Source organism: Synchiropus splendidus, chromosome 5 (genome assembly GCF_027744825.2).
Source record: "Synchiropus splendidus isolate RoL2022-P1 chromosome 5, RoL_Sspl_1.0, whole genome shotgun sequence".
Taxonomy (NCBI): domain Eukaryota; kingdom Metazoa; phylum Chordata; class Actinopteri; order Syngnathiformes; family Callionymidae; genus Synchiropus; species Synchiropus splendidus.
The window spans coordinates 15,875,775-15,899,912 of NC_071338.1; the positions used below are offsets into that span (position 1 = coordinate 15,875,775).

The window sequence follows — 24,138 nt, forward strand, 5'->3', positions numbered from 1 at the left end:
TACATTAATAGACATGAGTATCTTTAATTATTAAACAGTGAAGTGTTTTTTTAAACATGGCCAGTGGATTTTTTTATTTTCCAATTCATTCACCCAAAATGACAGATCACAACTGAGCCATGCCAGAGGAAACCCTCACATGCATGGGGAGAACATACAAATGTCACACAGAAACAAACGTTACCTCAGTCTGAAATGAAACCTGCAACCTTCTTGTTTTAAGGCTGCATTATGTCGCCCCAGCAATCAGCTTCTCTTCTCTGCGTCTTCCAACCACAGTCCGTCATGCCGCCTCTACCAAACATGTTTAATCCTGACGTAACCTACAGCCTCGCAATCTGCTGTATCATCTCCACTCTGTGCCGAGCTGCATGTACGCCTTCTCCTGTTGTACGCACTATAATGCCACACTACATACTCCTTGTAGTACCGAGGCTACCAACAGTATTTCAGTATATTCCAGTTTTCACACTGATCCCTGGCAGCTGACCTCATCTTCTGTCTCTGACCGTTATGGTGCTATGTCTCCTCTGACCAGCACTGAGTCTCTGGTCTTGACCTCTTACCTGATTTCCAGATTGCATAGCCCGCAGAGTGAAAAAAAAGAATTTAACTTTTGCTGTTGTTCCCATCTTGCGTCCTTACTTGCCTCCTGTGTTGCATTTTACTAAGAAGGTTTTTAAATTCAGTAATCAGAACTGTAACTTGGAGTTGTTCCCAGAGAAGGGAGTCAGCATTGTACGCTAGTCCCTCAAAATACATCCACCGTCATTCCCAGACTATAAGGACTACTTTAGAGAAGCAGCAACTGAGACCAGCTGTAGTGTGGGAACTTCAGACGCGCCAAACCTTTTTATCAGTGCTTTAACGAAAATAAACGATCTGACGGGTTCATGGTTCAAGTTCAGAACATGCAGAGTTTGTTTCATTGATAAGTGATCCTCGTGCATTTTAAAGCACCACTACACTCACAGCTTATGGACCGGTGCGGCTTATGTATGAGCAAGAACTATTTTTTTATTTTTCTTAAAATGTAGTGGGTGCGGCTAATATCCTTTATTTTAATTCACGGTGAACCTGATGCATCTGCCTTGGGTTTTGCAACCCAAAAAACACACAGTCATGCGAACTATTTTGTTGTGCTTTTCTTTTCATTATGTCATTTTTATTAAAAGCCACATTTTAGACATGAAATTGATGAGATTGCTTGATCCAAAGTATGGAACGTCACTACCCTTGCTGTTACTTGAAGAGATGACATAGCTTATCTATGCTAATTTAGAAGTAATTTCCTGTGTGTCTCCTCTCTGTTTTCCTATAATGAAATGAATTATTACCTTAAAAATCACCTCCCACTCTCTCAATGTCTGCTCTCCTTATTCCACCATCTGCTACCTTGGGCAGGTGTCCCTCTTCCTGTGCCAACGTTTACTACACACCAGGCCGCCCCACATTTTACAGAGAGAAAGCAGACTGATGCCAAAAGCCAGCCCCCCTTCATCTGTTGCAAACCATTCCCCACCAGCATCTTCAAACTTTACGTCCTTGTGGTCGTCTGTTACATGTCTGAGCCGTAGCATCATCCATCACTTGTCTCTGAGGGCCCAGCCAATTAACCTAAAGTTGGTGAAGAGGAATCAGCAACACAAACACAGCAACGGCGGCCGCGCTTGTGTTTGTGTTTGTCTCACGGAGGAAATGCCAGAGATGTCATCGCAGGCTGTAATTAACTGGAAAATCATCTGCAGCCAATACAAGTGCTGGTCCACAACCCTCTGAAATGTTATCTCTGTGTTCACAAGCAGAGGAGGCAGAGAGACAGCATGAGAGGAGGGATGCTTTTCCTCATATTCCGTTCTGAATTCAAACAGGAGCCTGGTGCTGAGTCCCCTCCAAGAGGATCCTTCATTTGAAGGTATCATCACAACCAGGTAGACATGATCTCATTCAATTGCAATACAGCTTATGTTGAGGACACTGAAAAAGCCACTTTGTTTACAAGTGAAAAGAAGGCAAAGAAGCTCATTCAAAAACAAGACAGACAAAAACCCAAATGAGGGATGCGATCGTCCCCCATGACATGCAATGCCCCAGAGACACAAGGAAGATATATACTGAAATTTGAACAATCCAGAGTCTGTTCATGTCAAACCTTCATTTTCTATTTTTGTATTATTTAGCAAAGCTTAACATAAAACTACAAATAAACTGGGATATTTATTTTATTTAACTCACCCAATTGTTTGTGCTACTTTTGAGGGAGACGTGACTTTCAGACTTTGAAGACAGCCACCAGACTAATTTAGAACACTTTTGAGCTGTGAAATATAAAAAAGTGTGTTTTCCAATAATAGATTAATATTTTTCATTTGAGCTTCCAGCATTTTTCAATATCTCCCTACGACCGGTATCGGTTCCGTCCAACCGGTCGTAAGTCAGATTGGCTGTAAGTCGAATGCTATTCAAAATAGACAACGTGAGGGTTGTAGTTACTACTGTAGTGGTCGATCGCTGTGTGAGAGTGAGATGCTGGGATACTGTGCTGCCATAATTGTTGTACGCGTTGCCAGGCTGCTACGTGCTGCCGTGCCAGACATTAAAATAATCTGCGGGCCATGGTCGAAAGTGGGATGTTACTCGTATTCTTCAGCGGATGACTGCTTTATTGTGGACACAGACAAGGAAACTTGTGCCTCCTTCTTGAATTATCAAATATTTGGGGTACAGAACTGGTGTTTGTGAAATATTATTGGGCCTAAAATCTTGGACGTCAATCACCAAAACTGACATTTAAAGGGTTAAAAGAAGATTGCTTGTCAATAAGGCCATGTCTTCCTGGAACTGCCGGACTAAAAATGAGCCCTTCAGATGACACATGCTGTTCTGGTCTTATAACCGTCCACACAATGGAGCATTGGAGCAGTCAGTTCCGATCTGGTGCGTGATGACTCTCACACTGAAGGCGTTCATTATCTGCCGCAGTCCATAGAGAGGATGTGAAGGTCTGGTTGCGATGCCCTCATTTTTTGTCCCTGGTGCTCATGTTGATGGACTGTGTGCTCTTGGAGATGATTAAAATGTGAAGTGTCCAGTCTATTATTGAAGACAACACCTCGCTCTAGTCAGACGTCCACAGTTTCGTATGACCCCCTAGAGGGCAATGGAGGTCTCCCATTCCGCTAGAAGCCCAACACAAACTTCTTGGTCTTACAGATGTTTAATAATGGCAGGTTTTCTACAGGTAAACAGAATATTGCACATGTAATAGGGCTGTCATTTGAATACATTTTTTATTTGTGATTAATCGCAACACAGATGGAGGAAATTCTCAATTAATCTCAAATTTATCACACATTTTGTATGTGTTCTAAATGTAACTAAACAAAAGGCATCACAAAATGTTGAGATTTTTATCAACAAAAGAGTGTCCAAGAATGTTTTCCTCATGCAGCCATTTTGTTTCTTCTACAACCCAACAGAACAGACACTGTCAACAATATTCTTGAGAATAACCTCAGTGGCACTGAGCGCTAAAAGCATGACATTGTAAATGCATGCCCTAAAGAACAGCAGTAAAAGTGAGGGCCCTCAGAGAGGATGCTTATATTTGGGTTGCATGCAGTGCAGGAAATGCAGTGTTCGTTCATATGGCATCGGTGCTGCTTGAATTGAAATAGAAGTGACACGGTCATTAAACTGCACAGTACTTTTTAAAAGTTTTTTATTTATATTTTATTCAAAATAAAAAAAATAGACATCACAAAAACTGTGCCTTGTTGAGGAAGACAGACGAAAGAGGTAGCTGGTATCCACAATGACGCTCCATGACTGTGAAGTAATGGAAATGCTCCCAAAATGACTCCCTCTCTGATGACTTAACGGTTCACCAAAATATATTATATCGGGATTATTATTTACATATTATGTGCTTTTTGTGCGTCAGAGTTCGCACATCGCTCCTAAACAAAGAAACTCAGATAAGTAAAACGGATTAATCCAGTATTAGTCCCGGTGTTCCCGTGGAGCCCCAGGCATCTGTGCTAATAGAAATGCTGCGCTTCGGCTCCGACAATGTAGATGTGATGATTCGCCTCCAACATGACATGTTCATGCGACGGTTCATCCTGGCTGACGTTGTATTTTACTGCTGCTCCGTGTCACCCAGGAAGACAGATGGATGGATGAAGGGAGGAATGGGGGGATGAAAAGAGAAAGCTCAATTTGTAGGGGCTGATAGAAAACGTGAGGCGAAACAGACGGATGACGGAGGATATCCAAGTTATTTTAATCCTGTTATTTCTGAGAATCTAGGTCGAGCTGCGCTAGTGTTGCAGGAGGAAAGTGGACTGCAATTGAGGAACCTTTGAAAATAATGTTACGGTTTTAATTAATGGGAGCACGTTGAAAACCTGATGCTGTTAGTGTCTGTGAAATGATTATCAACAGAGAACGAATGAATTCATGTTCAAATAAATAAATAAATGAGATGATCCATTAATAGTGGCTCTCGTTCAGGTTCTTGACAGTTTCTGAAGGATCATCTGCCACAGCCAGTCTCCCACAGAAGCTCCATCTGCTGCTTCACCCTTGTTTTTTTATTCATCGCTCAGAATTCATGGCAGCCAGTGAATGTACTAACACAAACTGAGTGGAATAAACAAAAGCAAATAACTGCATGAGTGCCCCCCAACTTATCAAACAGTGACTTGTCGCATCTCGTAAACACGTAAACAGAAGAGATCAAGAACCCAAGCACTACTCCCACTTGGGGGTATTATTCAGTACATATGTGTATACTGTATACACAGTGTTTGGCTTTTATTAAAGTAATATAGATGAATAAAAAGTTCTAGGATCATTTCAAAACAAACTGGAGACTGATTTCTGGTCAAAACCACTTGGTGTTTCATGCTGCTTATCCCAAAATATCTCATGAAACCTTATTGTGCCAATACAGCCTGATTTCAGCTCCTCCAACATTCTGTTTAGCTCACAAACATGCTGAAGTGTTAAAATGATTATATATTCACGTGGTCATCTGAGAGCTACACACTCACTTACACACACCCAGAAAACATCTCTGGCTCCTTACCAAAACCGAGATCAAACGGGAACAGTGGTGTCTCCTGTGTCGTGATGTTACTCAGAGAATCTCAGTTTCACTTTGGTTAATATTTCATTACAGCGATCCACAAGTGCACACAGACTGCTATCAATCTTCTCCACGGAGGGAAGCCTTCTACATTTCCTGAATATTTGAAGACTTTTGAAACAGCTTTGGCATTTCGCTGAACCGATCATCTATTATTTTTCCCATGCCATTTTTTTCTTCTTCATATTTTCATCATATTTATGCCGTCAGCTTCATCTTCATTTTCAAACAGGCAAATGCTAACAAGCTGAACCCACTTCAGAAGCTTTTTGCTTGCAAAGATGAATTTTGCAGGCATCAGTGTTGTTATTTTTAACATCAAGGGTGTTGGAAATGGTTGTTTCAGGTGGTGGTGGCGGGGGGCTCTGCTACTGAGGGCTGCCCTAGTTTCATCATTAGGTCTGTTTTTATGGAACAGCAAACTAAATTTAGCTGCAATGTGAGCCGGGCTGCACAGCTCTGAGAACAATAGCGCGCTTGTTGTTGATGAATGCAGATGAGGCAGTGACGGTGATGAACACAAACGTGGTTGGACTCTATGGTTCGGATCGCCAAAGCTTTGTGGAACTCTGTTGGCTTGATAATAGGACCTTCCTTTTATGTGCAGAACCAATTTATTAGTATTACCTAAATGTGTTCGCAGCCCAATTTAGTGGAAGAAAGGCAATAGTTGGTTGAAATGCAATTTTACTGTGCTTGAGAAATGCCGTGTTTTATAAATTAAAATGATTTAAAGTGATTTATAATGATATATAATGATATAATATATATATATATATATATATATATATATATATATATATATATATATATATATTCTTATACGACACTACTAGCACAATATCCTTGCATTGTATTGTAAGTGTACAATTTAAAATATTGGAAATCACTGTTTCCATCTGTTTATTCTTCTGAGGTGCAGCTATTTGCACTCTGATGCTTGCAGACATTTTGCCTAAGTCTATTTCCAGACTGACGTGTTAAACCTCTATTTTTTGTGTTTCAAGCATTTATTAGATGACAGCAAGCAAAACTAGACGAATAAAGCCGTGAGAGCTGTGGGAATACACGGTGGATCCAAGGATAGCAAGCAAAACTATTATTTACAAAATGAGTATTGACTGCTTCACATGAGACAGAAATCACAGCAGAACTAAAACAAACATGAGGAGCGTACGATCCAGCTGGTAGATCTGGAGCTGTTGGTGTGTGCTCAGCCTCCCAGGCACATTTCCTTCCCCCGGTCCTGTGGGGAATTAAGAGTGTGAGATCAAGCTCGGCGAGCAGGCGGCAAGTGAGATCCCCAAACTCCTCAAAGTGACTTTGACTTGTTTTTCCATCTGTAAAGTCGTCATCCCACCCTCGCTCCCTCTTTTGATATAATCCTGTTAGAACATGTTGATGGAGTTTTCAATAGAAGAATCTACCGCTTCCACAACACCCGTCTCGCCTTCCGTCAGCTGTGTGTGTGTCACCGTGTGAACATTCTTATCGGAGGCTTCAAGTTTTTCTGACACTGGTGGCGACGGGCACAGCAGCGCTAACAATCACGTCTCAATCTTTCTTTGTGCCAGCAGCCTCTGGTTCACGGCCGTTCAGTTTACCTCCATCAAAATGCAATTTTGCAGCTTCACCCTCACAGCTCAGTTCCCCTCTTCCTTCCCCGCCCCTTTCCTTCCTCTAATTTCACACCTTCTCTCACTGCGTCTGAATGTCAGTGGTTTCTTACCTCATCTTCTCCTCCTGCGGTGTCAGATTGGATCCTGATATTTCCCCTGAGTGGCCTGTCTGCCTGTCCTTTGTACGTTCCCTTTGGATGATGAGACAGTGATGAGGAAGACAGCAGCCAGGTGCTGCATGCCTCCAGCCTCAATCACCCAAACATAATTCCACATTGTCTGCGGCGATGTGACCGATCAAGTTAAACTGAAACATAGAAACATGTGAATCAAAGTGATGAACAACACGCAGAATAACAGCTGACCCAACCCAAGTTCAGAACAACTTAGGAGGCGCAGGGTCCAGATTCTAATATATTATATCAGATTAAATGCTAGTATTTTTTCAACTAACATTTAAAACCACAAAATCATTTTAAATGTGATTTTTTTTATAGTGAAGTACTAGTTCATTGTTCGCACACAAACACAGATTGTAGCATTCAGCTGACACCCTCTTTAATTCCCCGACGCCTCTCGAGTATGAAATAGCTACAGATGGGAAATTAAGCACCATTACTAATACCTGCTGTTTACAAGCGGTCACCTTGGCGCGCCATGTTCCCACAATAGTTCAACCCAGACGCGACTTGCATGTAAACATTTGACGCAGAAGACTTGTTTTTCTTTTTTTTTTAACAAACCAATATTATATCACATTAATAATGTTCCATACCCCTCAGGGCCCGGATCATTTCTTGGTACGTATCGGTTGGTGTTCCAAAGGGGGCCGATAAGGATATTGATACCTGCTGCCATAGTCAAGTCGGTAGTGAGCAAATAAAACCTACAAATGCTGCCACTGTTTATTGCAGGTGTTAAGGACGAAGATCAACAGCAACAAAGATCAACAGTGAGCAAAATGAGACCATGGAGTAATGAGGAGTCACACATCTGTACCGGAAAAATAGCACTTTCTGAATGAACACCAAAAGTGCCATTGTCTTGAGAGACAGTTGAAACCTAATACACACATAATGTTTTTGATGGTGTTTTCTGCATGTCCATGCAGACATCACAGAAAAGGTTTTAGGATGTTATCGCCATCAAATCAGTCAAATACATGTTGTTGAAGCAACAGAAATGTGCTGTACATATGGGGATTTTGTTTTTTTAAACCTAAGGGTCATGTTTCTTCTTACTTCAAATCTAGCAGAGCTGTGAGTGTGTGTATACAGTTGGCAGCCAGACAATTATGAATTTGTGAATTGATACCAAAATGTTCAATGTCTTGTGAGTTATTTGGAACCCAAAATACATGGAAGCGCTGCAGAGCTCCTCAACACGTTTCCAGCACGACATTAAGGTGGAAGGTTTCTCAAACGCAGCATTGTGTCATTAAACCAGTCAAATGTATGTTGTTGGAACAACAGAAATGTTGCCTCTGTTGATAAGCATTGGGGAGCTGCTGTGCATCACACAGCCATTGTTTACTCTCAGTAAGCGGTGAGTAACTGGCGATGTATGTACAGCATGTATGCTGTTATCAAAGACATCGAAGAGGCATTCAGGTCCTGTATAGGGCAGTCAGGAGCATGACAAAGGTGCTGTCTGAGAGGGTTGCCAGGACATTTATGAGGACAATGAGACAGTGGTGAGGCGTATTGTGCGGAGGGATTCAAGGTGAGAAGAGGATTACTGTACACCAGGGAACACCTCCCAGCCGCTTCCTGTGTGCTATTGTTATTGACCGACTGTCGAGCTGGAGAGAAAAGGATGAAAGTCATTAGGAGAAAGACAAAACACATGTGAATGAGAGGGAAGCTGATGATGACTATTTCAATCTCATCTTGCAACTCTATTGGATTATGTCCACAGAAATGTTCCACATACTGGCAGGAAAACAGCACCAAGATGGCAACAGCAGAAATGTTGTCAAAAGTTCCAACATGAAAGTAAAAAGAAAAATCGCCAACAACACTGACAACATAAATGTAAACTTTTCATCATAAAATATAATATATGGATGTATAATGTCTGTGAGTAGATTTTTATCTATTTTTTTATATGGCAATTCAATTGTGACTTTGCCTCAGTGTCTATGTTTTCCTTTGTTTTAATGTATATATTTGGCAGAACTTAGTGTTTGCTGTATGAATAAATAAATAAATTAATAGCAATGTTACTGTTTTGTGTCGAACACTCAAACCACAATTGCTCTGTAATTACACTTTAAGCTACTTAAGTGATGGCAAATCGTACAAACAGTGTTGGTCCCCTGTGGGAGAGAACCTCAACATGTTTCTGTCCCTGACATCCCTGTGGAAGGTGTGAATAATTACCACGCGCTACAAGTGACAATGAACATCCACATCATAAAGACTTAGCCTAAATACATCGGGGACATGCTTTTCTCTTGTAAAAAAAACAACAACTTCATTCTTCAGATCATTATCATTTGTGAGAATGGTTTTACATCAAGCCTTAAAGATGGTGTGCATGAGGATGATAGTCAGTATATCAATTTTTTATATATCAATGTATATCAAAATGTAAATAAAGTACAACATAAAAAATGACACTGACAGCAGCAATGGCTTAAACTTGGATCTTTATCAGTTTTCCTTAAGCCTGATGCAAACCTCAGCAATGCGTTGAGGTATAAATAAGGTCAATACATTCTATCCTCTGAGAAGGGCAGTCAAAGGCTGAAGCCTATCTCAGCTAGACAGGGCTAGATGCCAGGGACATCATGGACATCTCAGCAATCCACCACAGAGGACAGCACCTGACAGACAACAACTCACGTGCACCACCACAGAGATGTTGATGTTTGCAATGTGTGACTTTTTACCTGTGGACATGTTGCCATTGATATGTGATATCATCACAGGGTGAATGTGGACAGCAGTCAGATAGAAGCCCTGGTAACGAAACCATCTATTAAGTGGTTGTGCAGCTCTTTCTTTGCTTACCCTGCACCCGGAGTGCTTTACCCCTGAGTCACACTTGCACTTTGAGTCGATGTGCTCAAGAAAACATTGACACAAAAACGTCTGGAGCTGCGGTCGAACCAGTGGGTCCCAGTCACAGGCAGATGTCTCCACCTGCCTGAGTACGCTTCCCTGCCATCTTCCTTTGCATGACATGGATATTTTTGAGCCACTTTAATCATTTTTGAAGGCCACAGAAGTCAAAAGAGGGGAAGCGTGTTTTGATTTTTCGCTCTGTGACTCCTCATCTGAAAAGGTAGCATGAAAACACAGTGAGAATGTTGATGCAAGGTCACTGCAGTGCTCTTGTTGTTTCGCCATGAAAAGCCCTCACGCAGCTCACCGGGGTCCATGATTGGCTGGACCACCGTCAAGATGTTACCATGGCATCCTTAAAAAAAAAAAAAAAAAAAAAGAAAATGTTGAATACTGGAAAAACACAAACATTTACAAAGCCACAATGGAATCTCTAAGTAGACAGCTGCAACTCCAACTCCAAATCAAATTTAAATTCACACCTTTATTGTTCGCCTTTTGGACTCAGAAGAGAAACGCCATAAATTCATTCAATAGGTTTAATGAATTATATAAATTCATATTCATACGTCCAGAGAGAAACTTGACTGGGAATGAAAAAAAAAAAACGAGGCGAGGGTCATATTGCTTTTTTCTCTGTCAAGTGAAGCAACTCCAGTGGAATATTAAAGTGATGTCACCCAAACTCATTGGCGTAAAAAGAGCTCCCATGAGAGCCAGGCTCTATTCTGGGGCCAGAGGACAGATATTGGTTTTTCTGATGCAGCGGGAACCTCTGTGGCCCACTGCTGCCTCGCTCGCCTACATTCTTTTCCATCAGCCTGATCGGACCTGACAGGAGCATCTAAAGCTGCTGAGCCCAGCCCCTTGGACCCTGAGACAATCGACCTGCTGATAATCAAGACTCTCAGGCCTCTCGAATCGATCCTCTCACCCACACGTGCAAACACAAGCAAGGCCCTGCTGTGGCGCTGTTGTCTACAGGGAACCGACTGATGTCAAAGGAAGCTTCTCTTGATGAAGGAAGGTTTTCACACATTACATCACACGTAACTGGATGTGAAAAATACAGTCATCACTTGGCTCTAGTGTTGTTGCTGCCACCTTAGTATCCACACGTCCGCGATATTCGCAGTACGACTGGATCAGAGGTGCATATGTGCTCGCAGTACAGAGGTAATGACAATGACATGACAATGTAATGACTCATCGCAGCCCATCAGCATATCCTGCAGGTTCCTTTGAAACAGACATTGTGAAAATGAACTTGATTTTTTTTTTGTGTGTGTTTTTTCACAAAGAGCTTGTATAGTGTTTGACTGTGTATCTGTCATGGACATTGAGTTTCAGTAAGAAAAATAAGAGCTTCTGTGCGCATAAACAGTGAGAATCAATCAGTTATCCAGAACGTCAGTGACCAGTCACCAGTATATAATACATTTTCCACTGCTAGAAACTCAATGGTCTGCGGAGACGTTTCTTCCCCCATTCTTCGAGTCATGGTGCAACCATCCACCACCACATGGCTGTCTGTGCAAACTTGTGTAAATACAAATCCCGACCAACGGTATCAGCTCTGCTCCCCCTGTGTCACCTTGCCATTGCACCTGCCTGCTCTGTTCGCCATTGAGTCGTGACAAACACTTGGTCCTGTGTTGTTCGCAGCACCTTGCTCATTTAAAACAAAAACTGCAGCTTAAAAAAAAGAAAAATAAATATGGACTAAAGCAGACAGCAAATTAAACGGTGGCACTGCTGCCACAGGCTACTACTCACCACTCGCACCGCCTTTGATATGAATAGCCAGAGCTGCTGAATGACACCCACTGGACTGATGGACTGTTTTCAATAACTATAGCATAAGAGTCTGTTGGAAATGCAAGATATCTCACATATGTTGAAAAAGTCTAACCGGAAGCAACAGCCCAGCTATTAGATATCCCAGAGGATGATGACAGTGAGTTGGCAGTCTGGAAGTTTATGAGCCATATGATGGAGAAAAATGGAAATACAAACATTTTCAATCACAAACATAACTGATTTGATAAGGAAGAAGAAATGTGAAGACAACTCTGAAGGAAATGGTGCCACAATTTAACAAAAGGACACTGGCAAAATAACAGAGGAAACAAAAAAAACAAAAAAACATTGGGAGGAAACTGCCAAAATAAAGAAAGAAATGAGAGAAATGCTGAATATGTCAATGGTACAAACTCAGAAATGCTGAAATACTAAATATGTCACATAATAAAGCAAACAGAGACAGAGGAGAGATTGACCCGACAAGGAGCCAGGGCAAGAGTCAAGCAGCGTGGCAGAAGACATGGAAGCTCAGACTCATCACCAAAAACCTATACAAGGAAACAAGGTGGGATCCAAAGGTACCGGGGTCTGAACTCTTGTAATTCGCTTGAGTCCAATTTCCTAACATAACAGGTCCCTGTGCTTCCTCTCAGCCACTTCATTTCTACTGTGTAACTTGACAAAGACAAGAGCACAGGATATGTGGGAGGCCGTATCGCTATCTTCAGGAGGGGCGAGGCGGTCAAGCCACAGGAAGCAAGGCAGACCTAGAGACGTGAGGCAGAGTCAGAATCCCATGTGCGGCGTGTCTCACCCCTTCAACTTCCATTAATTGTGTGAGGAGACAGGCTGTGCCGAGGCTCCAGCCTCTGAACCTTGCTCCTGCTTTGACACCCACACTTATTCATGGCTACAGATGCACACTGGCTCACAATGAGGCAGCCAGGATCTAATTTGCCGAGGATTGCTCCACTGCTGCAATTTCTCTGCGTTAACAAGGCAGCTTTCTTGTAGCAGCAGCTTTTCCCAACAGATGATCTCGCTCTGTTCCATTCCCTTCGTCCGCGTTCACAGAGGCCTTGATCTATGGATGACACAGGAACTGTCAAAATAAGAGGAAAGGCAGATCTCTCGCTTTTCTGGATCTTTTTACAGCTCTGATAGTTTGCCAAACTGCTATTAAAGCTTCAGCTGTTGCCGTTCATGATGGATCTGATATTTTTTTAGAAAATACAGAGAAGAATTTATGAAATATTTTGAGTAAACAATACATAAAGGTAAAAATAAACACAATGAATGAATAATAAAAAACAACTATTTTAATCCAGTCTGAGAAGCACTATTGTCTCTTACAATTGCCAATGCCAGCAACAAGACACCCGCTTTGTCAAATTGTTGTTGCCATTTGTCAATGTTTCCTTTGGACACTAAACAAATGGTTTGGGTTAAATTAAATTATACATGCTAAAACCTTTTCATTTCCAGTACAGGGATTGCAGCTCCTCCAGTAAAAAGTCCCTGAATGCTTAGCAGTGCAAACTTTCCAGGTCTAAACTTGGAGGAGAAATGTTGCCAACTGCCCATTGCTGTGGTCCGATAACTAAACGAATAATCTGCAGTCCTGTCTTTCCAGCGAAAATCTCTCATTAGCAGCTTCTCAGTATCATGTTTCAGTCTACCTTCAATGACATCGTCTCTCCTCCTTTTTACTCTCTGTTGCTAAGATACCATCTACCCATCAAGGCTCCTCCTTACATAACGTGCATGATGTGTGTGCGTGCAACATTGTGTGGTATTTCAACTTTGGCTCTCAACTTTTGCTCTGCTGACTGTGCTGATATATACATATATATATATATATATATATATATATATATATATGCACAAACACGTTTGTATCTCTATCTTCGTGGGGACCGGTCATTGCTATAATGCTTTCTCCAGCTTCTCACCCTAAACCCAACCATCCAAAACAAATGGCTAAACCTAACCAGGACTCTTAGCCAAACTTATACCCAATTATAATGAGCTTGTTATTATCAACTCTTCAACCCTCAAATTGAGGCTTAACCTTGGCCCCACATATACGCAAGGGCCCCACAAGGACGTGTTGTCCTCCGAAATTGGACCTCACTAAGATAAATACACTTAAACATACACACACCCTGGTGAACACCACTGTCTCTGTTTAAAAGGCCATTTTTCATGTCAATTAAGAACATACTGTATTTGTTCAGCTTCACCCTCCCACTCACCTGCGACATGAGTCCACTTCTTCCTGAGACTATTTATTAAATCATTTTCAGTAAATCCGCTTTTCTAGACTTTTTCTTCTCCTCCACCGAGGCTCATATATCGATTGCATAAAAAGAAGTTATTTTTAGACTTATTCACAAGGGCGTGCAGTAAAACTAATAAGTACTCACTTCAGTAAGTGAGACAATTCATGGACATCCAGCCCAATTATGGTGTAGTGTCAGGTTTATATTATGCCACCATGTGAACTGAACTCTGACCAACCTAGGTATTAACTGTAGTCTTACGCAATCAGGTGCGACAAGGTTATTCAAGTTTTACCAATTATCTAATAATCCAAGTTCTTACACATCAGATTTATATGAGTGTTGGGCTGAAAAAACATTACTCTTCCCAAAGACAGACAGTTATAGAATCACGAACATCCAGATGCATGTTGACAATAGTTATGGGTGTTTTGGGACACATTCAATTAAATATGATTCATGAATGTATTAAAATTCTAGCTGTTTGTTTTCATATTGATGTGACCCTTATTTTGAGATAAACCATACAATTATATTAAAGCAGTGAAATCAAATTTGTTGCATTTGGTTTTGTGCAACATTCAGCAACATATTGAGGTAGGTGTGGATTGTGTGCACTGGTGTATAGCAGTGCAGCTTCAAAAGACGGAAACAACCAAGTCAGAAGCACATTTCTTCTGCCCAGTATTGGACAAGAATGTGCACACTTTCAATTCGTTTGCAACTTAACTGATGAGGAACATAGAGCACAGGAGAGATCTAGGTTTGGTCATGTTGGTCATGGTATAATATGTGGAGCAATGAGAGCACTTACCTTCCTACCAATGTCCTCACTTACCTTCCGTGCAAAATGCTTTTGTAGAGAACTGGTGCCAAAACTAATTGTATATTAGCTTTTTTTAACATTACGAAAAAAATGTTTACATTTTTTTTTAATGGAATTTTATTTTTATACTGACCCCGTTCGAGCGCCACATACAAATGCATACAGTTATCTGCTTCCTCCTTCTGGCAGAACGGCAAAATTACACTGGATTTAAAATGCACGCGCAACTGAGAGGACAGAAAAGTTCACTGTTTCTAGAATAGTAGCCACAAGAAGATTGGAATAAACGGTCTAACACAATCCTAATGAATCACAGGTAAATTGTCTCGTGTTAGGTTGGTGTATTAAACAAATGTTTGTGTGAGTGTGAAGTAACCATTATGGCCACTGTTGAATTGATAAATCTCCTTCCAATTTACATAGCCACAGCTTTCTATGTATCCTGAGAAATATATTATAGATTATAATTCTATCGAGGTCCACCTTCAGTTCCATGGCGTTTGATCAGTCTACTACCGTCCATTAACGGACAGGCAGGTGGGTCTCACCGTGTCCTCTTAACGGAGTAGTAGAACAAAACGTGGAGTCGTAGAACAATCGTGTTCATGAGAAACATTCAGTCGCTCGAGCACGCCTGTGCCACAAGCGCACCCTGCTCTCGCGCGTCACCGCAAGCAGCGCATGAGCGATCAGATGACTGTCACGTGGTTCATGGACTCGGTCAGCTGACGCTAGTGCTACTGCTGTGGTCGGGGACGCGGACTTGACGGCCAGCAAGATGCCTTTCTCTGAGCTCTATTTCAACGTCGATAATGGGTATCTGGAGGGTCTGGTTCGAGGCTTCAAAGCGGGGATATTGTCCCAGGCCGATTATTTGAACCTGGTGCAGTGCGAGACCCTGGAAGGTGAGTCGAATGTGAAGCTCGGTAACCGCCTGTTAGCATCGGCGCTAGCTGTCATTCAGAGCTCGGATCCATCGATTAATATCGTTTAAATTAACCACGATCACGACATCGTTTCTTACATGTACTGAATCGTTTATGTAATTGCATTAGTTGCCAATAACCATGTGAAATAGAGGCACGGCACATCTTCAAACATGTCAGCATTGACTGTAACTGCTACCATCATTTATTAGCCGAATGCTATGTTAAGCTGGACAAACAATTGGGAACTCTAACGATGAGGCGTTAGAGGAAGTGAATGTACCTTTGCTTCTCTATTTGTAGGATTTAGATGATTTGGTTTCATATCCTTTCGACCCAAAAAGAAAGAAAATTTACCCCACTCTGCATGTTTTGCAAAAACGTTTAGCAGCCGAATTGTTACCATGCGATCTGATCTGCGTTTGACATTACTGGAAATATAAATCGAAAGTATGTTTGCTTTTTATATTGGCATTAAAGCCAGTTTTAAAGTCAACGGTATACAGTTGGGATTTACGACACACGATACTGTTCCGCGAACTGCTCAAACCCCTTTTAAATGACGAGTGAGTGACCGTTGGTTTGAACTTAGCATGCCGGGTTCAGTCAATAAACAAGAATAAATTGTATATGGAGTTCTGATAATGATTTTCCCCCCCATCTTTTCCCTCCTTTAATAACTGTTAAACAGCATTTTTAGATCACATTTTTCCACCATAAGCATGAATAAGTGGAGGCCCGTGTTGGTGTGAATAAACACCTCCATAATAACTTGCTCTATATCTACCTCTCACCTCTCTTTAGATCTGAAGCTCCACCTGCAGAGCACAGACTATGGCAGCTTCCTTGCCAACGAGGCATCGCCACTGACTGTGTCTGTCATTGATGATAAGCTGAAGGAAAAGATGGTCGTGGAGTTTCGGCACATGAGAAACCAGTCATATGAGCCCCTGGCCAGCTTCATGGATTTCATCACGTAAGTATAACATTTATAGCAGTTATATCCGTGCCTCTCATCTGCCTAGTTAGGCATGGATAAAGAGGAATCAATTCATGAATAGCATTAGGATTCATATTTATCATTTGGCTACGAGTTTGTTAGGCAAGCAAGATTGATCTCATGTCCCAAAGGTTTAGTCTGCAGTTAGTTATTAAATAAATGAATTAGAATCCATCTGAAAAGCTGCTTTTAGTACTTCATTTTTGCAGTTTATTTTATTACACAGTTTACACTCAGGAAGTGACAAAGTCCTTTTCAGTGAGACATAAAAAAGACATTCTTAAAAACGACAAATCTTTTTTTACACAAACATGTATTAATTCATTGCCCATTGCTTACTTTTTTGTGTCTGGTAGTGATCACTGGAATGACAAATTTCTTGGAAAACAAAAATGGCAGTCACATGGTCTTTTTTCCCCACAGTTACAGCTACATGATTGACAACGTCATCCTGCTGATCACTGGCACCCTGCACCAGCGGGCGATCTCTGAGCTGGTGCCCAAGTGCCACCCTCTGGGTAGCTTCGAGCAGATGGAGGCGGTCAACATTGCACAGACTCCAGCTGAGCTTTACAATGCCATCTTGGTGGACACACCTCTGGGTATGTCCCATAAAACCACATTGAGTCCTTGCACACTGTTCCAGTACTCGAAAGCAATTTTGAATTGGCCAGAGTGTTCAGAAAAGGAAAAGAAGTGGTTCAGAACCTGGAAAGTTGGTGTGCAGCTGGAATCAACAAAAGTTGGTTTGAGTCTGCGACATTAGCGATGGGTAAAAATGGGTAAAAAACTAAAGATTTGCTTTGTTCGCTGGCATGAGACAGGCACATTAAGAATGTTTGATCCCCTCACACTTTGGGTCCAATTTTGTATGAATGCAGACTGGTGTGATACAAAGCACTGAGGTTGCCCTTTCACACTGGCATGTAGCTGCCTCACGCCAGAACAACGCTTTATTTAATAGAATGAAATTCTCCCTAGACGTCCTTCTCATTTTGTAAACAGAAAATACGACTCACCCTCTGTTACGGTTTGTAAACTCTGACCAACTTTTGCTGTTTCCTGCCACGAACCATCCTTCTAGGTTCTGAACCAGTTCTGTTCCCTTACTGTATTCTCTATCCTGATCCAAATATGAAACTGCTCCTAGTAAACTGACTCTAGTGTAACGTGTTAGCTAGGACGCTAGATGGCACCAATCTCATATTCACTTCCTTTTTCTGCCCCCCCAGCCGCCTTCTTCCAGGACTGCATATCTGAACAAGACTTGGATGAGATGAACATTGAAATTATTCGTAACACATTGTACAAGGTATAGACAGATCTGTAAAAAAGGCTGCCATTATTTCAATAATAATAATAAGTGCATTCAAGTGTGATTCTAAGACCTGCCTGTGCTTTTCAGGCTTATCTGGAGGCATTTTACAAATTCTGCTCCAACCTTGGTGGCACCACAGCCGACACCATGTGTCCCATTCTGGAGGTGAGTGTGTACTGTGGTTAACCCATAATGGAGCTTGCTTCATTATGTGTGAAGTTGGAGATGAGTCCTCTGAATTTGCCTTTTCTGTGATCTAGTTTGAAGCAGACAGACGAGCCTTCATCATCACCATTAACTCCTTTGGCACCGAGCTGTCGAAGGAGGATCGTGCCAAGCTTTTCCCCCACTGTGGCAAACTGTATCCAGAGGGTCTGGCTCAGTTAGCCCGCGCCGACGACTACGAGCAGGTCAAAGCTGTGGCTGACTACTATCCTGTAAGTGTCGACACCAGGCGCTGACTGATATTTGCTCGAAGGTTTAGGTCGAGTGAGCTGTGAAGTAAATACCAGCTCATTATGTATTATTCCCTCTCATTGTTTGAATTTGTCTGCAGGAGTACAAGCTGCTGTTTGAGGGAGCAGGCAGCAACCCTGGAGACAAAACCCTGGAGGATCGCTTTTTTGAACACGAGGTAATCCAGTTTTCCCTTGAAGTTGAAAGAGCGTTTGTGTCCACTCCACTTTCTGATAGCGCCTCTCTGCCGCCAGGTAAAACTGAACAAGCTGGCGTTCCTCAACCAGTTCCACTTCAGTGTCTTCTATGCATACGTCAAGCTGAAGGAGCAGGAGTGCAGGAACATCGTCTGGATCGCCGAGTGCATCGCTCAGCGGCACCGCGCTAAGATCGACAACTACATTCCAATCTTCTGATCCTGCGTCCCTCCTCTCCCTCGCTATCTCTTCAACATTTCAGTCAGTGTTTGTCCTGAACAGTGCGTCTGCTCCCACCTGGGTGTTGGTTCTAAGGCCCCCACGCTAAATTTCACATTGGTGTAAATTGGTTCGGCAGGAACTGCAATTCTGAAGCCACGCCTCTTGTAGATATGAATAATCTATTGGTTTACTCATGTAGAATGTTTACGGCTCCTAAATCGGGCATCAGTTGAATTGACAGTTCAGGATAGGTAACATCTATAAAGAACTATGATTTCTGATTTAAATACATGCGCCATGTAGCGGTGACTCAGCACTTCTGGCCCTGTCAAACTGATTTGACTTCCAAAGGCTCGTCCAAGATGTTGTTTCAGTGGCACATGCACCAGGCAGGCCTCCTCGTGAGGCACCGCGCCACACACTTCCAGGAAAAACAACAACAACGCCATGATTTAAATGCAGACTCAAAACATTCCACAGCCTTTCCAGAGCTTTATTTATTTCATATTCCATGTCCTGATAGCATGCACGCTTCTGTCTGTAGTATCTTACCAAATGTTGACCAGTTTAATGTGCGTGAGCCCCGAATCATCTGTTGGAGATTGTTGTATATTGGCAAATCTATCCATGTATAGAGCTGAAATGAAGTAATATGGTGTGTGAAAGAGAAAACATATATCGAGATATTTAAAAATGACATTGGTTTTCTGATGCTGTATGAATTGATTGCTGTTTTTGTTTGTCATTTGTGAAAAGTGTGTTGTAAATGTGAAGTAAAAAGTTAAAACCACTGCTAGTGTCAAGAGCTTCTGCTCTTATATTCAAGTCTTTTATTGGTTCTTTTTAACGGTATAATATTCTGCATATTTTCCACCTGCTCACCCAGCTTTTTCTAACCATTTTCCTGTTCCCACAATGGGTTATGGTCAGCAAGACTTAATTCAAAACCGGAGGCCTGAATCTGTCAGTATGATTTCACACTGACTATAAAGGCCTCCTGAGAAAAGCACTCCCAACACTCTTAAATCTGAAAATGCAATCCAGTTGGAGCTATTCAAAGAATTAGCACTGCAGGATTAGATGGAGTTGGGTCCTCTCTGAGCGGAGCTTGACTGGTGATCATGATTCCATGGGTGTTCTTGAAACGCCACATACATACGGTACTGACATGAAAATGGCACTGACATGTCTTCAAATGACTGACGGTTGTCTACCTGTGACACTGCAGACCATAGCTTAAAGAGAGCATACAGTACAACAGGACCAAAGAACGTGAGTTTTTTCTTTGTCCAAGTGGTGCATTCCATTTGTAACCTATAAGCGCTCTCACTTTGTGGTGACAATCAGGTGCAATGTGGCTCAGCTGGAGTGTAATCACATGGCAGGTGTGAGCAGATATCTGCATACGTCCCTGACAGTGGCAACGTAAAAGTTTATCGATCATGACGTTAAAGCTCAAAACCAGTGGGCAGCTGTTGAGGCTGCATGGCTCAGTGGGACTGACTGACTGGGACCTGGACAAGGAGCTCAAACTGGCAACGCTCTCCGACTGGTTCTACCTCGGTGACTGCTTTGTTTTCACACCACCTGCTTTTTCTCATTGATCACTTGGTCCTGCTTGCCAGGAGTGATGGTTTACAATGACTTGATGAATGAATGAATCTAGGTTTTGATATCATCAGTTAAACATAAGAACACAGAGCTGCATTTGCCACACTAGCTGCACTGTTTTTGGTACAGTATCTTTAAACTCTCTCCAACACAGATGAACAACTAGACGACGAACATGTCGCCCAGAAACCATCGGGCCGAGTCTCCCGAAGAAAGGATGACTTCGTCTGGTATGATAAAGCTTCAGGTGAGTGGAAGGTTTGTTCTCTAGACATGGTGGTCACACTGATACTGATTCAGATCAGTTGCATTTTTGTTTCAACACTTTTACATGGTGGAGGAATAAACAATTTAAACCTGGGGTGGCGAGCTTTTCCTCAGAAAGCGCTGGTGTGGGTCTGGTTTTTGCACCCTGGTCCTTCAGTCGGCCAGTTAAGCATCCTTGGTTTAAAGTGTTTAGACTGTAACAATTGTAGTCATTGTTGGGGTCCTCACCTGTACCTCACTGTCAAGCCATCAGTAGAGAATAAAATTGAAGTTTTCTTTTCAAGTGCTTTCTTTTCCTCTTATTTAGCCTTTCATTGTAGATTTTTTTTGTCTGCTGTTTTAATTTGTGCTTAATTTTGGAATTATTGACTTTACCAAACCAAATGTGTAAAGCGATCATTCTTCAAGCAGCTGAATGACAATATGCATCTATACAAAGGTTATAAAAAAAAAAAAAAGAAAAACAACAAATGTTCAGTGGAATCCAGCATTCAATTTGATGTGGGGGAAACCTGTGAAATTACCACAATGTTGGTCGTGTTTGTTGGTTCTGTCACGGCTCATTATACATGCAACATTTAAATACTGTGGCCAGCATTATCACACTAAATTATCACACGAAATGAACTGTTAATTTTTTACTGTGAAGGGCTGATCGTCCTTTAATTGGAATTTTTAGCCTATTGTCCAAAGTATTGTTCTTAGCAGCTTCAATTGGTAGCCATGTTTTAAAACTATATACAGGAATATGTTAAGGATCATTTCTGGAACACTACGAAGAAGTGAATGATCAATACTTGTGATGTTTATTTCAGTGAGCTTTGATAATCTCTGGCTTAAGAAGACACTAATCAGTACTTTATGATTAAGTACAGTCTATTGTTGCCGATCCACATATGAACAATTGGTTTATTTTATGTTAACATGTTAGCATTGCAAGTTGTCATGTATTTTCTAACAAGTCTTTCACTCTGTCCGATCAGACACATTGGTGAAGCCCAATCCTTGGCTGCTGGTGAATCCGAACATCGTCTGCCCACTTCAGTACAGAGAAAAGGTGGCAGTTCATCCAGTTCCACAAAAAGTTCCAGTCCCTCCAACTAAACCTGCGAAACATCAGCGTCCTCTCGTGACAAAGCTAAATGTTCTGGCCCCGCGGAAGACTCCAGTCCGAGTGGATCATCTGTCGGAAGTTTCTACCAACAGCATGGTATGGACACGCGTGCAATGGCTCGGAGAATAGATATCTTAAGACGGGAAGAGCTCTGCAGTAACCATTCGATATCAGCTGTTTATTCCCTCATTCATCAGATCAAAGACATCAGTGCCGCAAAGACCATGAGGAAGAAGAGGGCCCCAAAAGTCCTGGTGAGTTTGAAAAAAACGTGACTTGCTTGGAATGCACCTAACTTTGAAGTTAAAATCTATTCGCAGGACCGCAAGTGTGTGACTTTGGGAGGCTGGCCCCGCCCACCAGTCAACTACAGCATCCTCATCGCACTGGCCCTCAAGAGCAGCCAGGCTGAGTGTCTCAAAGTTCAGCAGATCTACAACTTCACCAGGTCAGATGAAGAAAAAAAATCAAATTCAAAGCATCGATACTCCCAAGGAGATCTTGCTCCATGTTTACTCAGTCTAAATCCCAATTCCATGCACAGAGGAAGGTTCGTGGTCACAAATGTTCTCTTTCATCTGTGATATTAAACGGCCATCAGTGTTCTGACCCACCAACCTTCCCCAGTCTCAATTTTCCAGTGATCTTCCGTGACAACATGAGTGTTCGGGAACAAATGGAGATGTGATTGACGTGCCAGGGAAGGCAAATCGATGGTTGCCTGCGACCGATGAGACAGTTCAGCTATGACTCCATGCAGGCCGACTGGAGTGGCTTCACAAATGTTTCTGTATCAGGAAGTGACATGTTCAATAGGTACAAAGCTCAACTGAATGTGCAGTTGAGAGTAGACCAAGTGACGATTGTTCTCTGTCAGAAGTTGATCAAGTCTAGGGCAGACCTATGGCTCTCTGCAACAACTCCTGAAACGGCGTATATGGTTCTCAGAGCAGTGTCTTGCCATAACTGGAGGAAATTCATGGCCTTTGTTACAATATGACCAATGTTTATGTTTCTGGACACTTTCAGTATTGGTGTTCATTCACGTCTTCACCAATGGCAACTATCAGGTGATCCATGTTTCAGGCTTCGCTGGCCCATAAGTATCTTTCTATAATAGTTGCTATTCCACTGTCCTCCTGTGATGAAGCATTTTCACGCATTAAAAGTGATCAGACACCATGAGTGTTGTATCCTCAGACCTACAAAGTGTTTTTTTTTCTCTCTCCTCTCCCTTAGAGATCACTTCCCCTTTTTCCAAACTGCTCCTGACGGCTGGAAGAACACAATCAGACACAACCTGTGCTTCAACAGCAGCTTCCGCAAAACCTGCAACCAACTGTGCAAAGATGGCAAGAGGCAGTCGTGCTTCTGGCACCTCACCCCTGAAGGTCACCTGCGTCTTCACGATGAGCTCAGCAAGCTGACGGGGGAACCTTTGAGGCTGTTGCAGAGAAGCATGTCGCGTCCAGGTATACACAAATTCATTCATCTTTTAAAGATGGGAAAAACCAAACATTTTGTAACACGACGGTTTGACTGTATTACAGTAAGTTATGTCAGTTGATTGGTGCCAATCTTTCTTTTTCAGATATAATAAGGAGTTTGCTTTCTCTGTGACATCTCAGAAATAAAGTGCTGCACTGTGGAACCTGTTGCCTCTGTCTTATATTGCAGTTTATTTGTAATAAACAAATGACAACAGCCATGTGATTTGAACTGTCTTTTACCAACTAACTAGTAGCTCTATGGGGGGGGAGGGTTGGTCTTCTCTGCTGGCCTAGCATAACCAGAAATGGTGAAACAAAAGTAGCGTTTTCTTCATGTCATAGTGTCCTCTGTCCACTGTTTTTAGGTTTGACTTTTTGTCTTGTGTTGCCAGGCTGCATGAAATCAGCTTCTAGGCCTTCAGAATCAGCGATGCAGATGTCTAAAGACCTCAGTGAACAGGCGCATGTGGTTGATGGTTCTGATAGCCAATCAGAACAGGAGCTGGAATGTAGAGCTGGCACTTGTGAGAGCCAGAAGCAACGTTTCATGTGGGATACCACAAGGGCGACGTAGCTCAGATGGTAGAGAGGCCGGGTCGATCCCTGCTCCCGACGTGTTTGTCGGTTCTTTTTTTTTTTATTTTTGGACAGATAATTTGAAATACAATTGATTGTAGCATGTAAATATGTTTTAATTGCTGATGTGGGTTTATTGATTTTTAAATGCACTGGAATATTGTCCATTTTATACACAACTGAGGTGATGCAATGCTTAAGGTGTGTGACT

General features: G+C 42.1%; 2 protein-coding genes across 2 annotated transcripts; both read left to right on the top strand.

Moving 5' to 3' along the window:
* The first annotated feature begins 15,466 nt into the window (after window positions 1-15,466).
* On the top strand, window positions 15,467-19,659 carry atp6v0d1 (ATPase H+ transporting V0 subunit d1). Its single transcript, XM_053865613.1, has 8 exons — window positions 15,467-15,655; window positions 16,481-16,652; window positions 17,100-17,278; window positions 17,909-17,988; window positions 18,082-18,159; window positions 18,255-18,431; window positions 18,551-18,628; window positions 18,705-19,659. Exons 1-8 carry the CDS (start codon window positions 15,529-15,531, stop codon window positions 18,864-18,866), a joined length of 1,053 nt encoding a protein of 350 aa, XP_053721588.1. The 5' UTR covers window positions 15,467-15,528; the 3' UTR covers window positions 18,867-19,659.
* Window positions 19,660-20,311: 652 nt separating this feature from the next.
* foxr1 (forkhead box R1) lies at window positions 20,312-23,925 on the top strand. Its single transcript, XM_053866204.1, has 7 exons — window positions 20,312-20,432; window positions 20,635-20,727; window positions 21,731-21,957; window positions 22,059-22,115; window positions 22,182-22,309; window positions 23,101-23,333; window positions 23,744-23,925. The coding sequence occupies exons 1-7, from the start codon at window positions 20,312-20,314 to the stop codon at window positions 23,923-23,925; spliced, it is 1,041 nt and encodes a 346-aa protein (XP_053722179.1).
* Window positions 23,926-24,138: the final 213 nt, after the last annotated feature.

Bases quoted from the DNA above. Each gene is read 5' to 3' on its own strand.
- atp6v0d1 (XM_053865613.1), top strand. From the start codon at position 15,529: ATGCCTTTCTCTGAGCTCTATTTCAACGTCGATAATGGGTATCTGGAG. The intron at 15,656-16,480 runs GTGAGTCGAATG...ACCTCTCTTTAG, and splicing joins GCAGTGCGAGACCCTGGAAG to ATCTGAAGCTCCACCTGCAG. The intron at 18,160-18,254 runs GTGAGTGTGTAC...TCTGTGATCTAG, and splicing joins CCATGTGTCCCATTCTGGAG to TTTGAAGCAGACAGACGAGC.
- foxr1 (XM_053866204.1), top strand. From the start codon at position 20,312: ATGACGTTAAAGCTCAAAACCAGTGGGCAGCTGTTGAGGCTGCATGGC. The intron at 20,728-21,730 runs GTGAGTGGAAGG...CTGTCCGATCAG, and splicing joins CTGGTATGATAAAGCTTCAG to ACACATTGGTGAAGCCCAAT. The intron at 22,310-23,100 runs GTCAGATGAAGA...CCTCTCCCTTAG, and splicing joins CAGATCTACAACTTCACCAG to AGATCACTTCCCCTTTTTCC.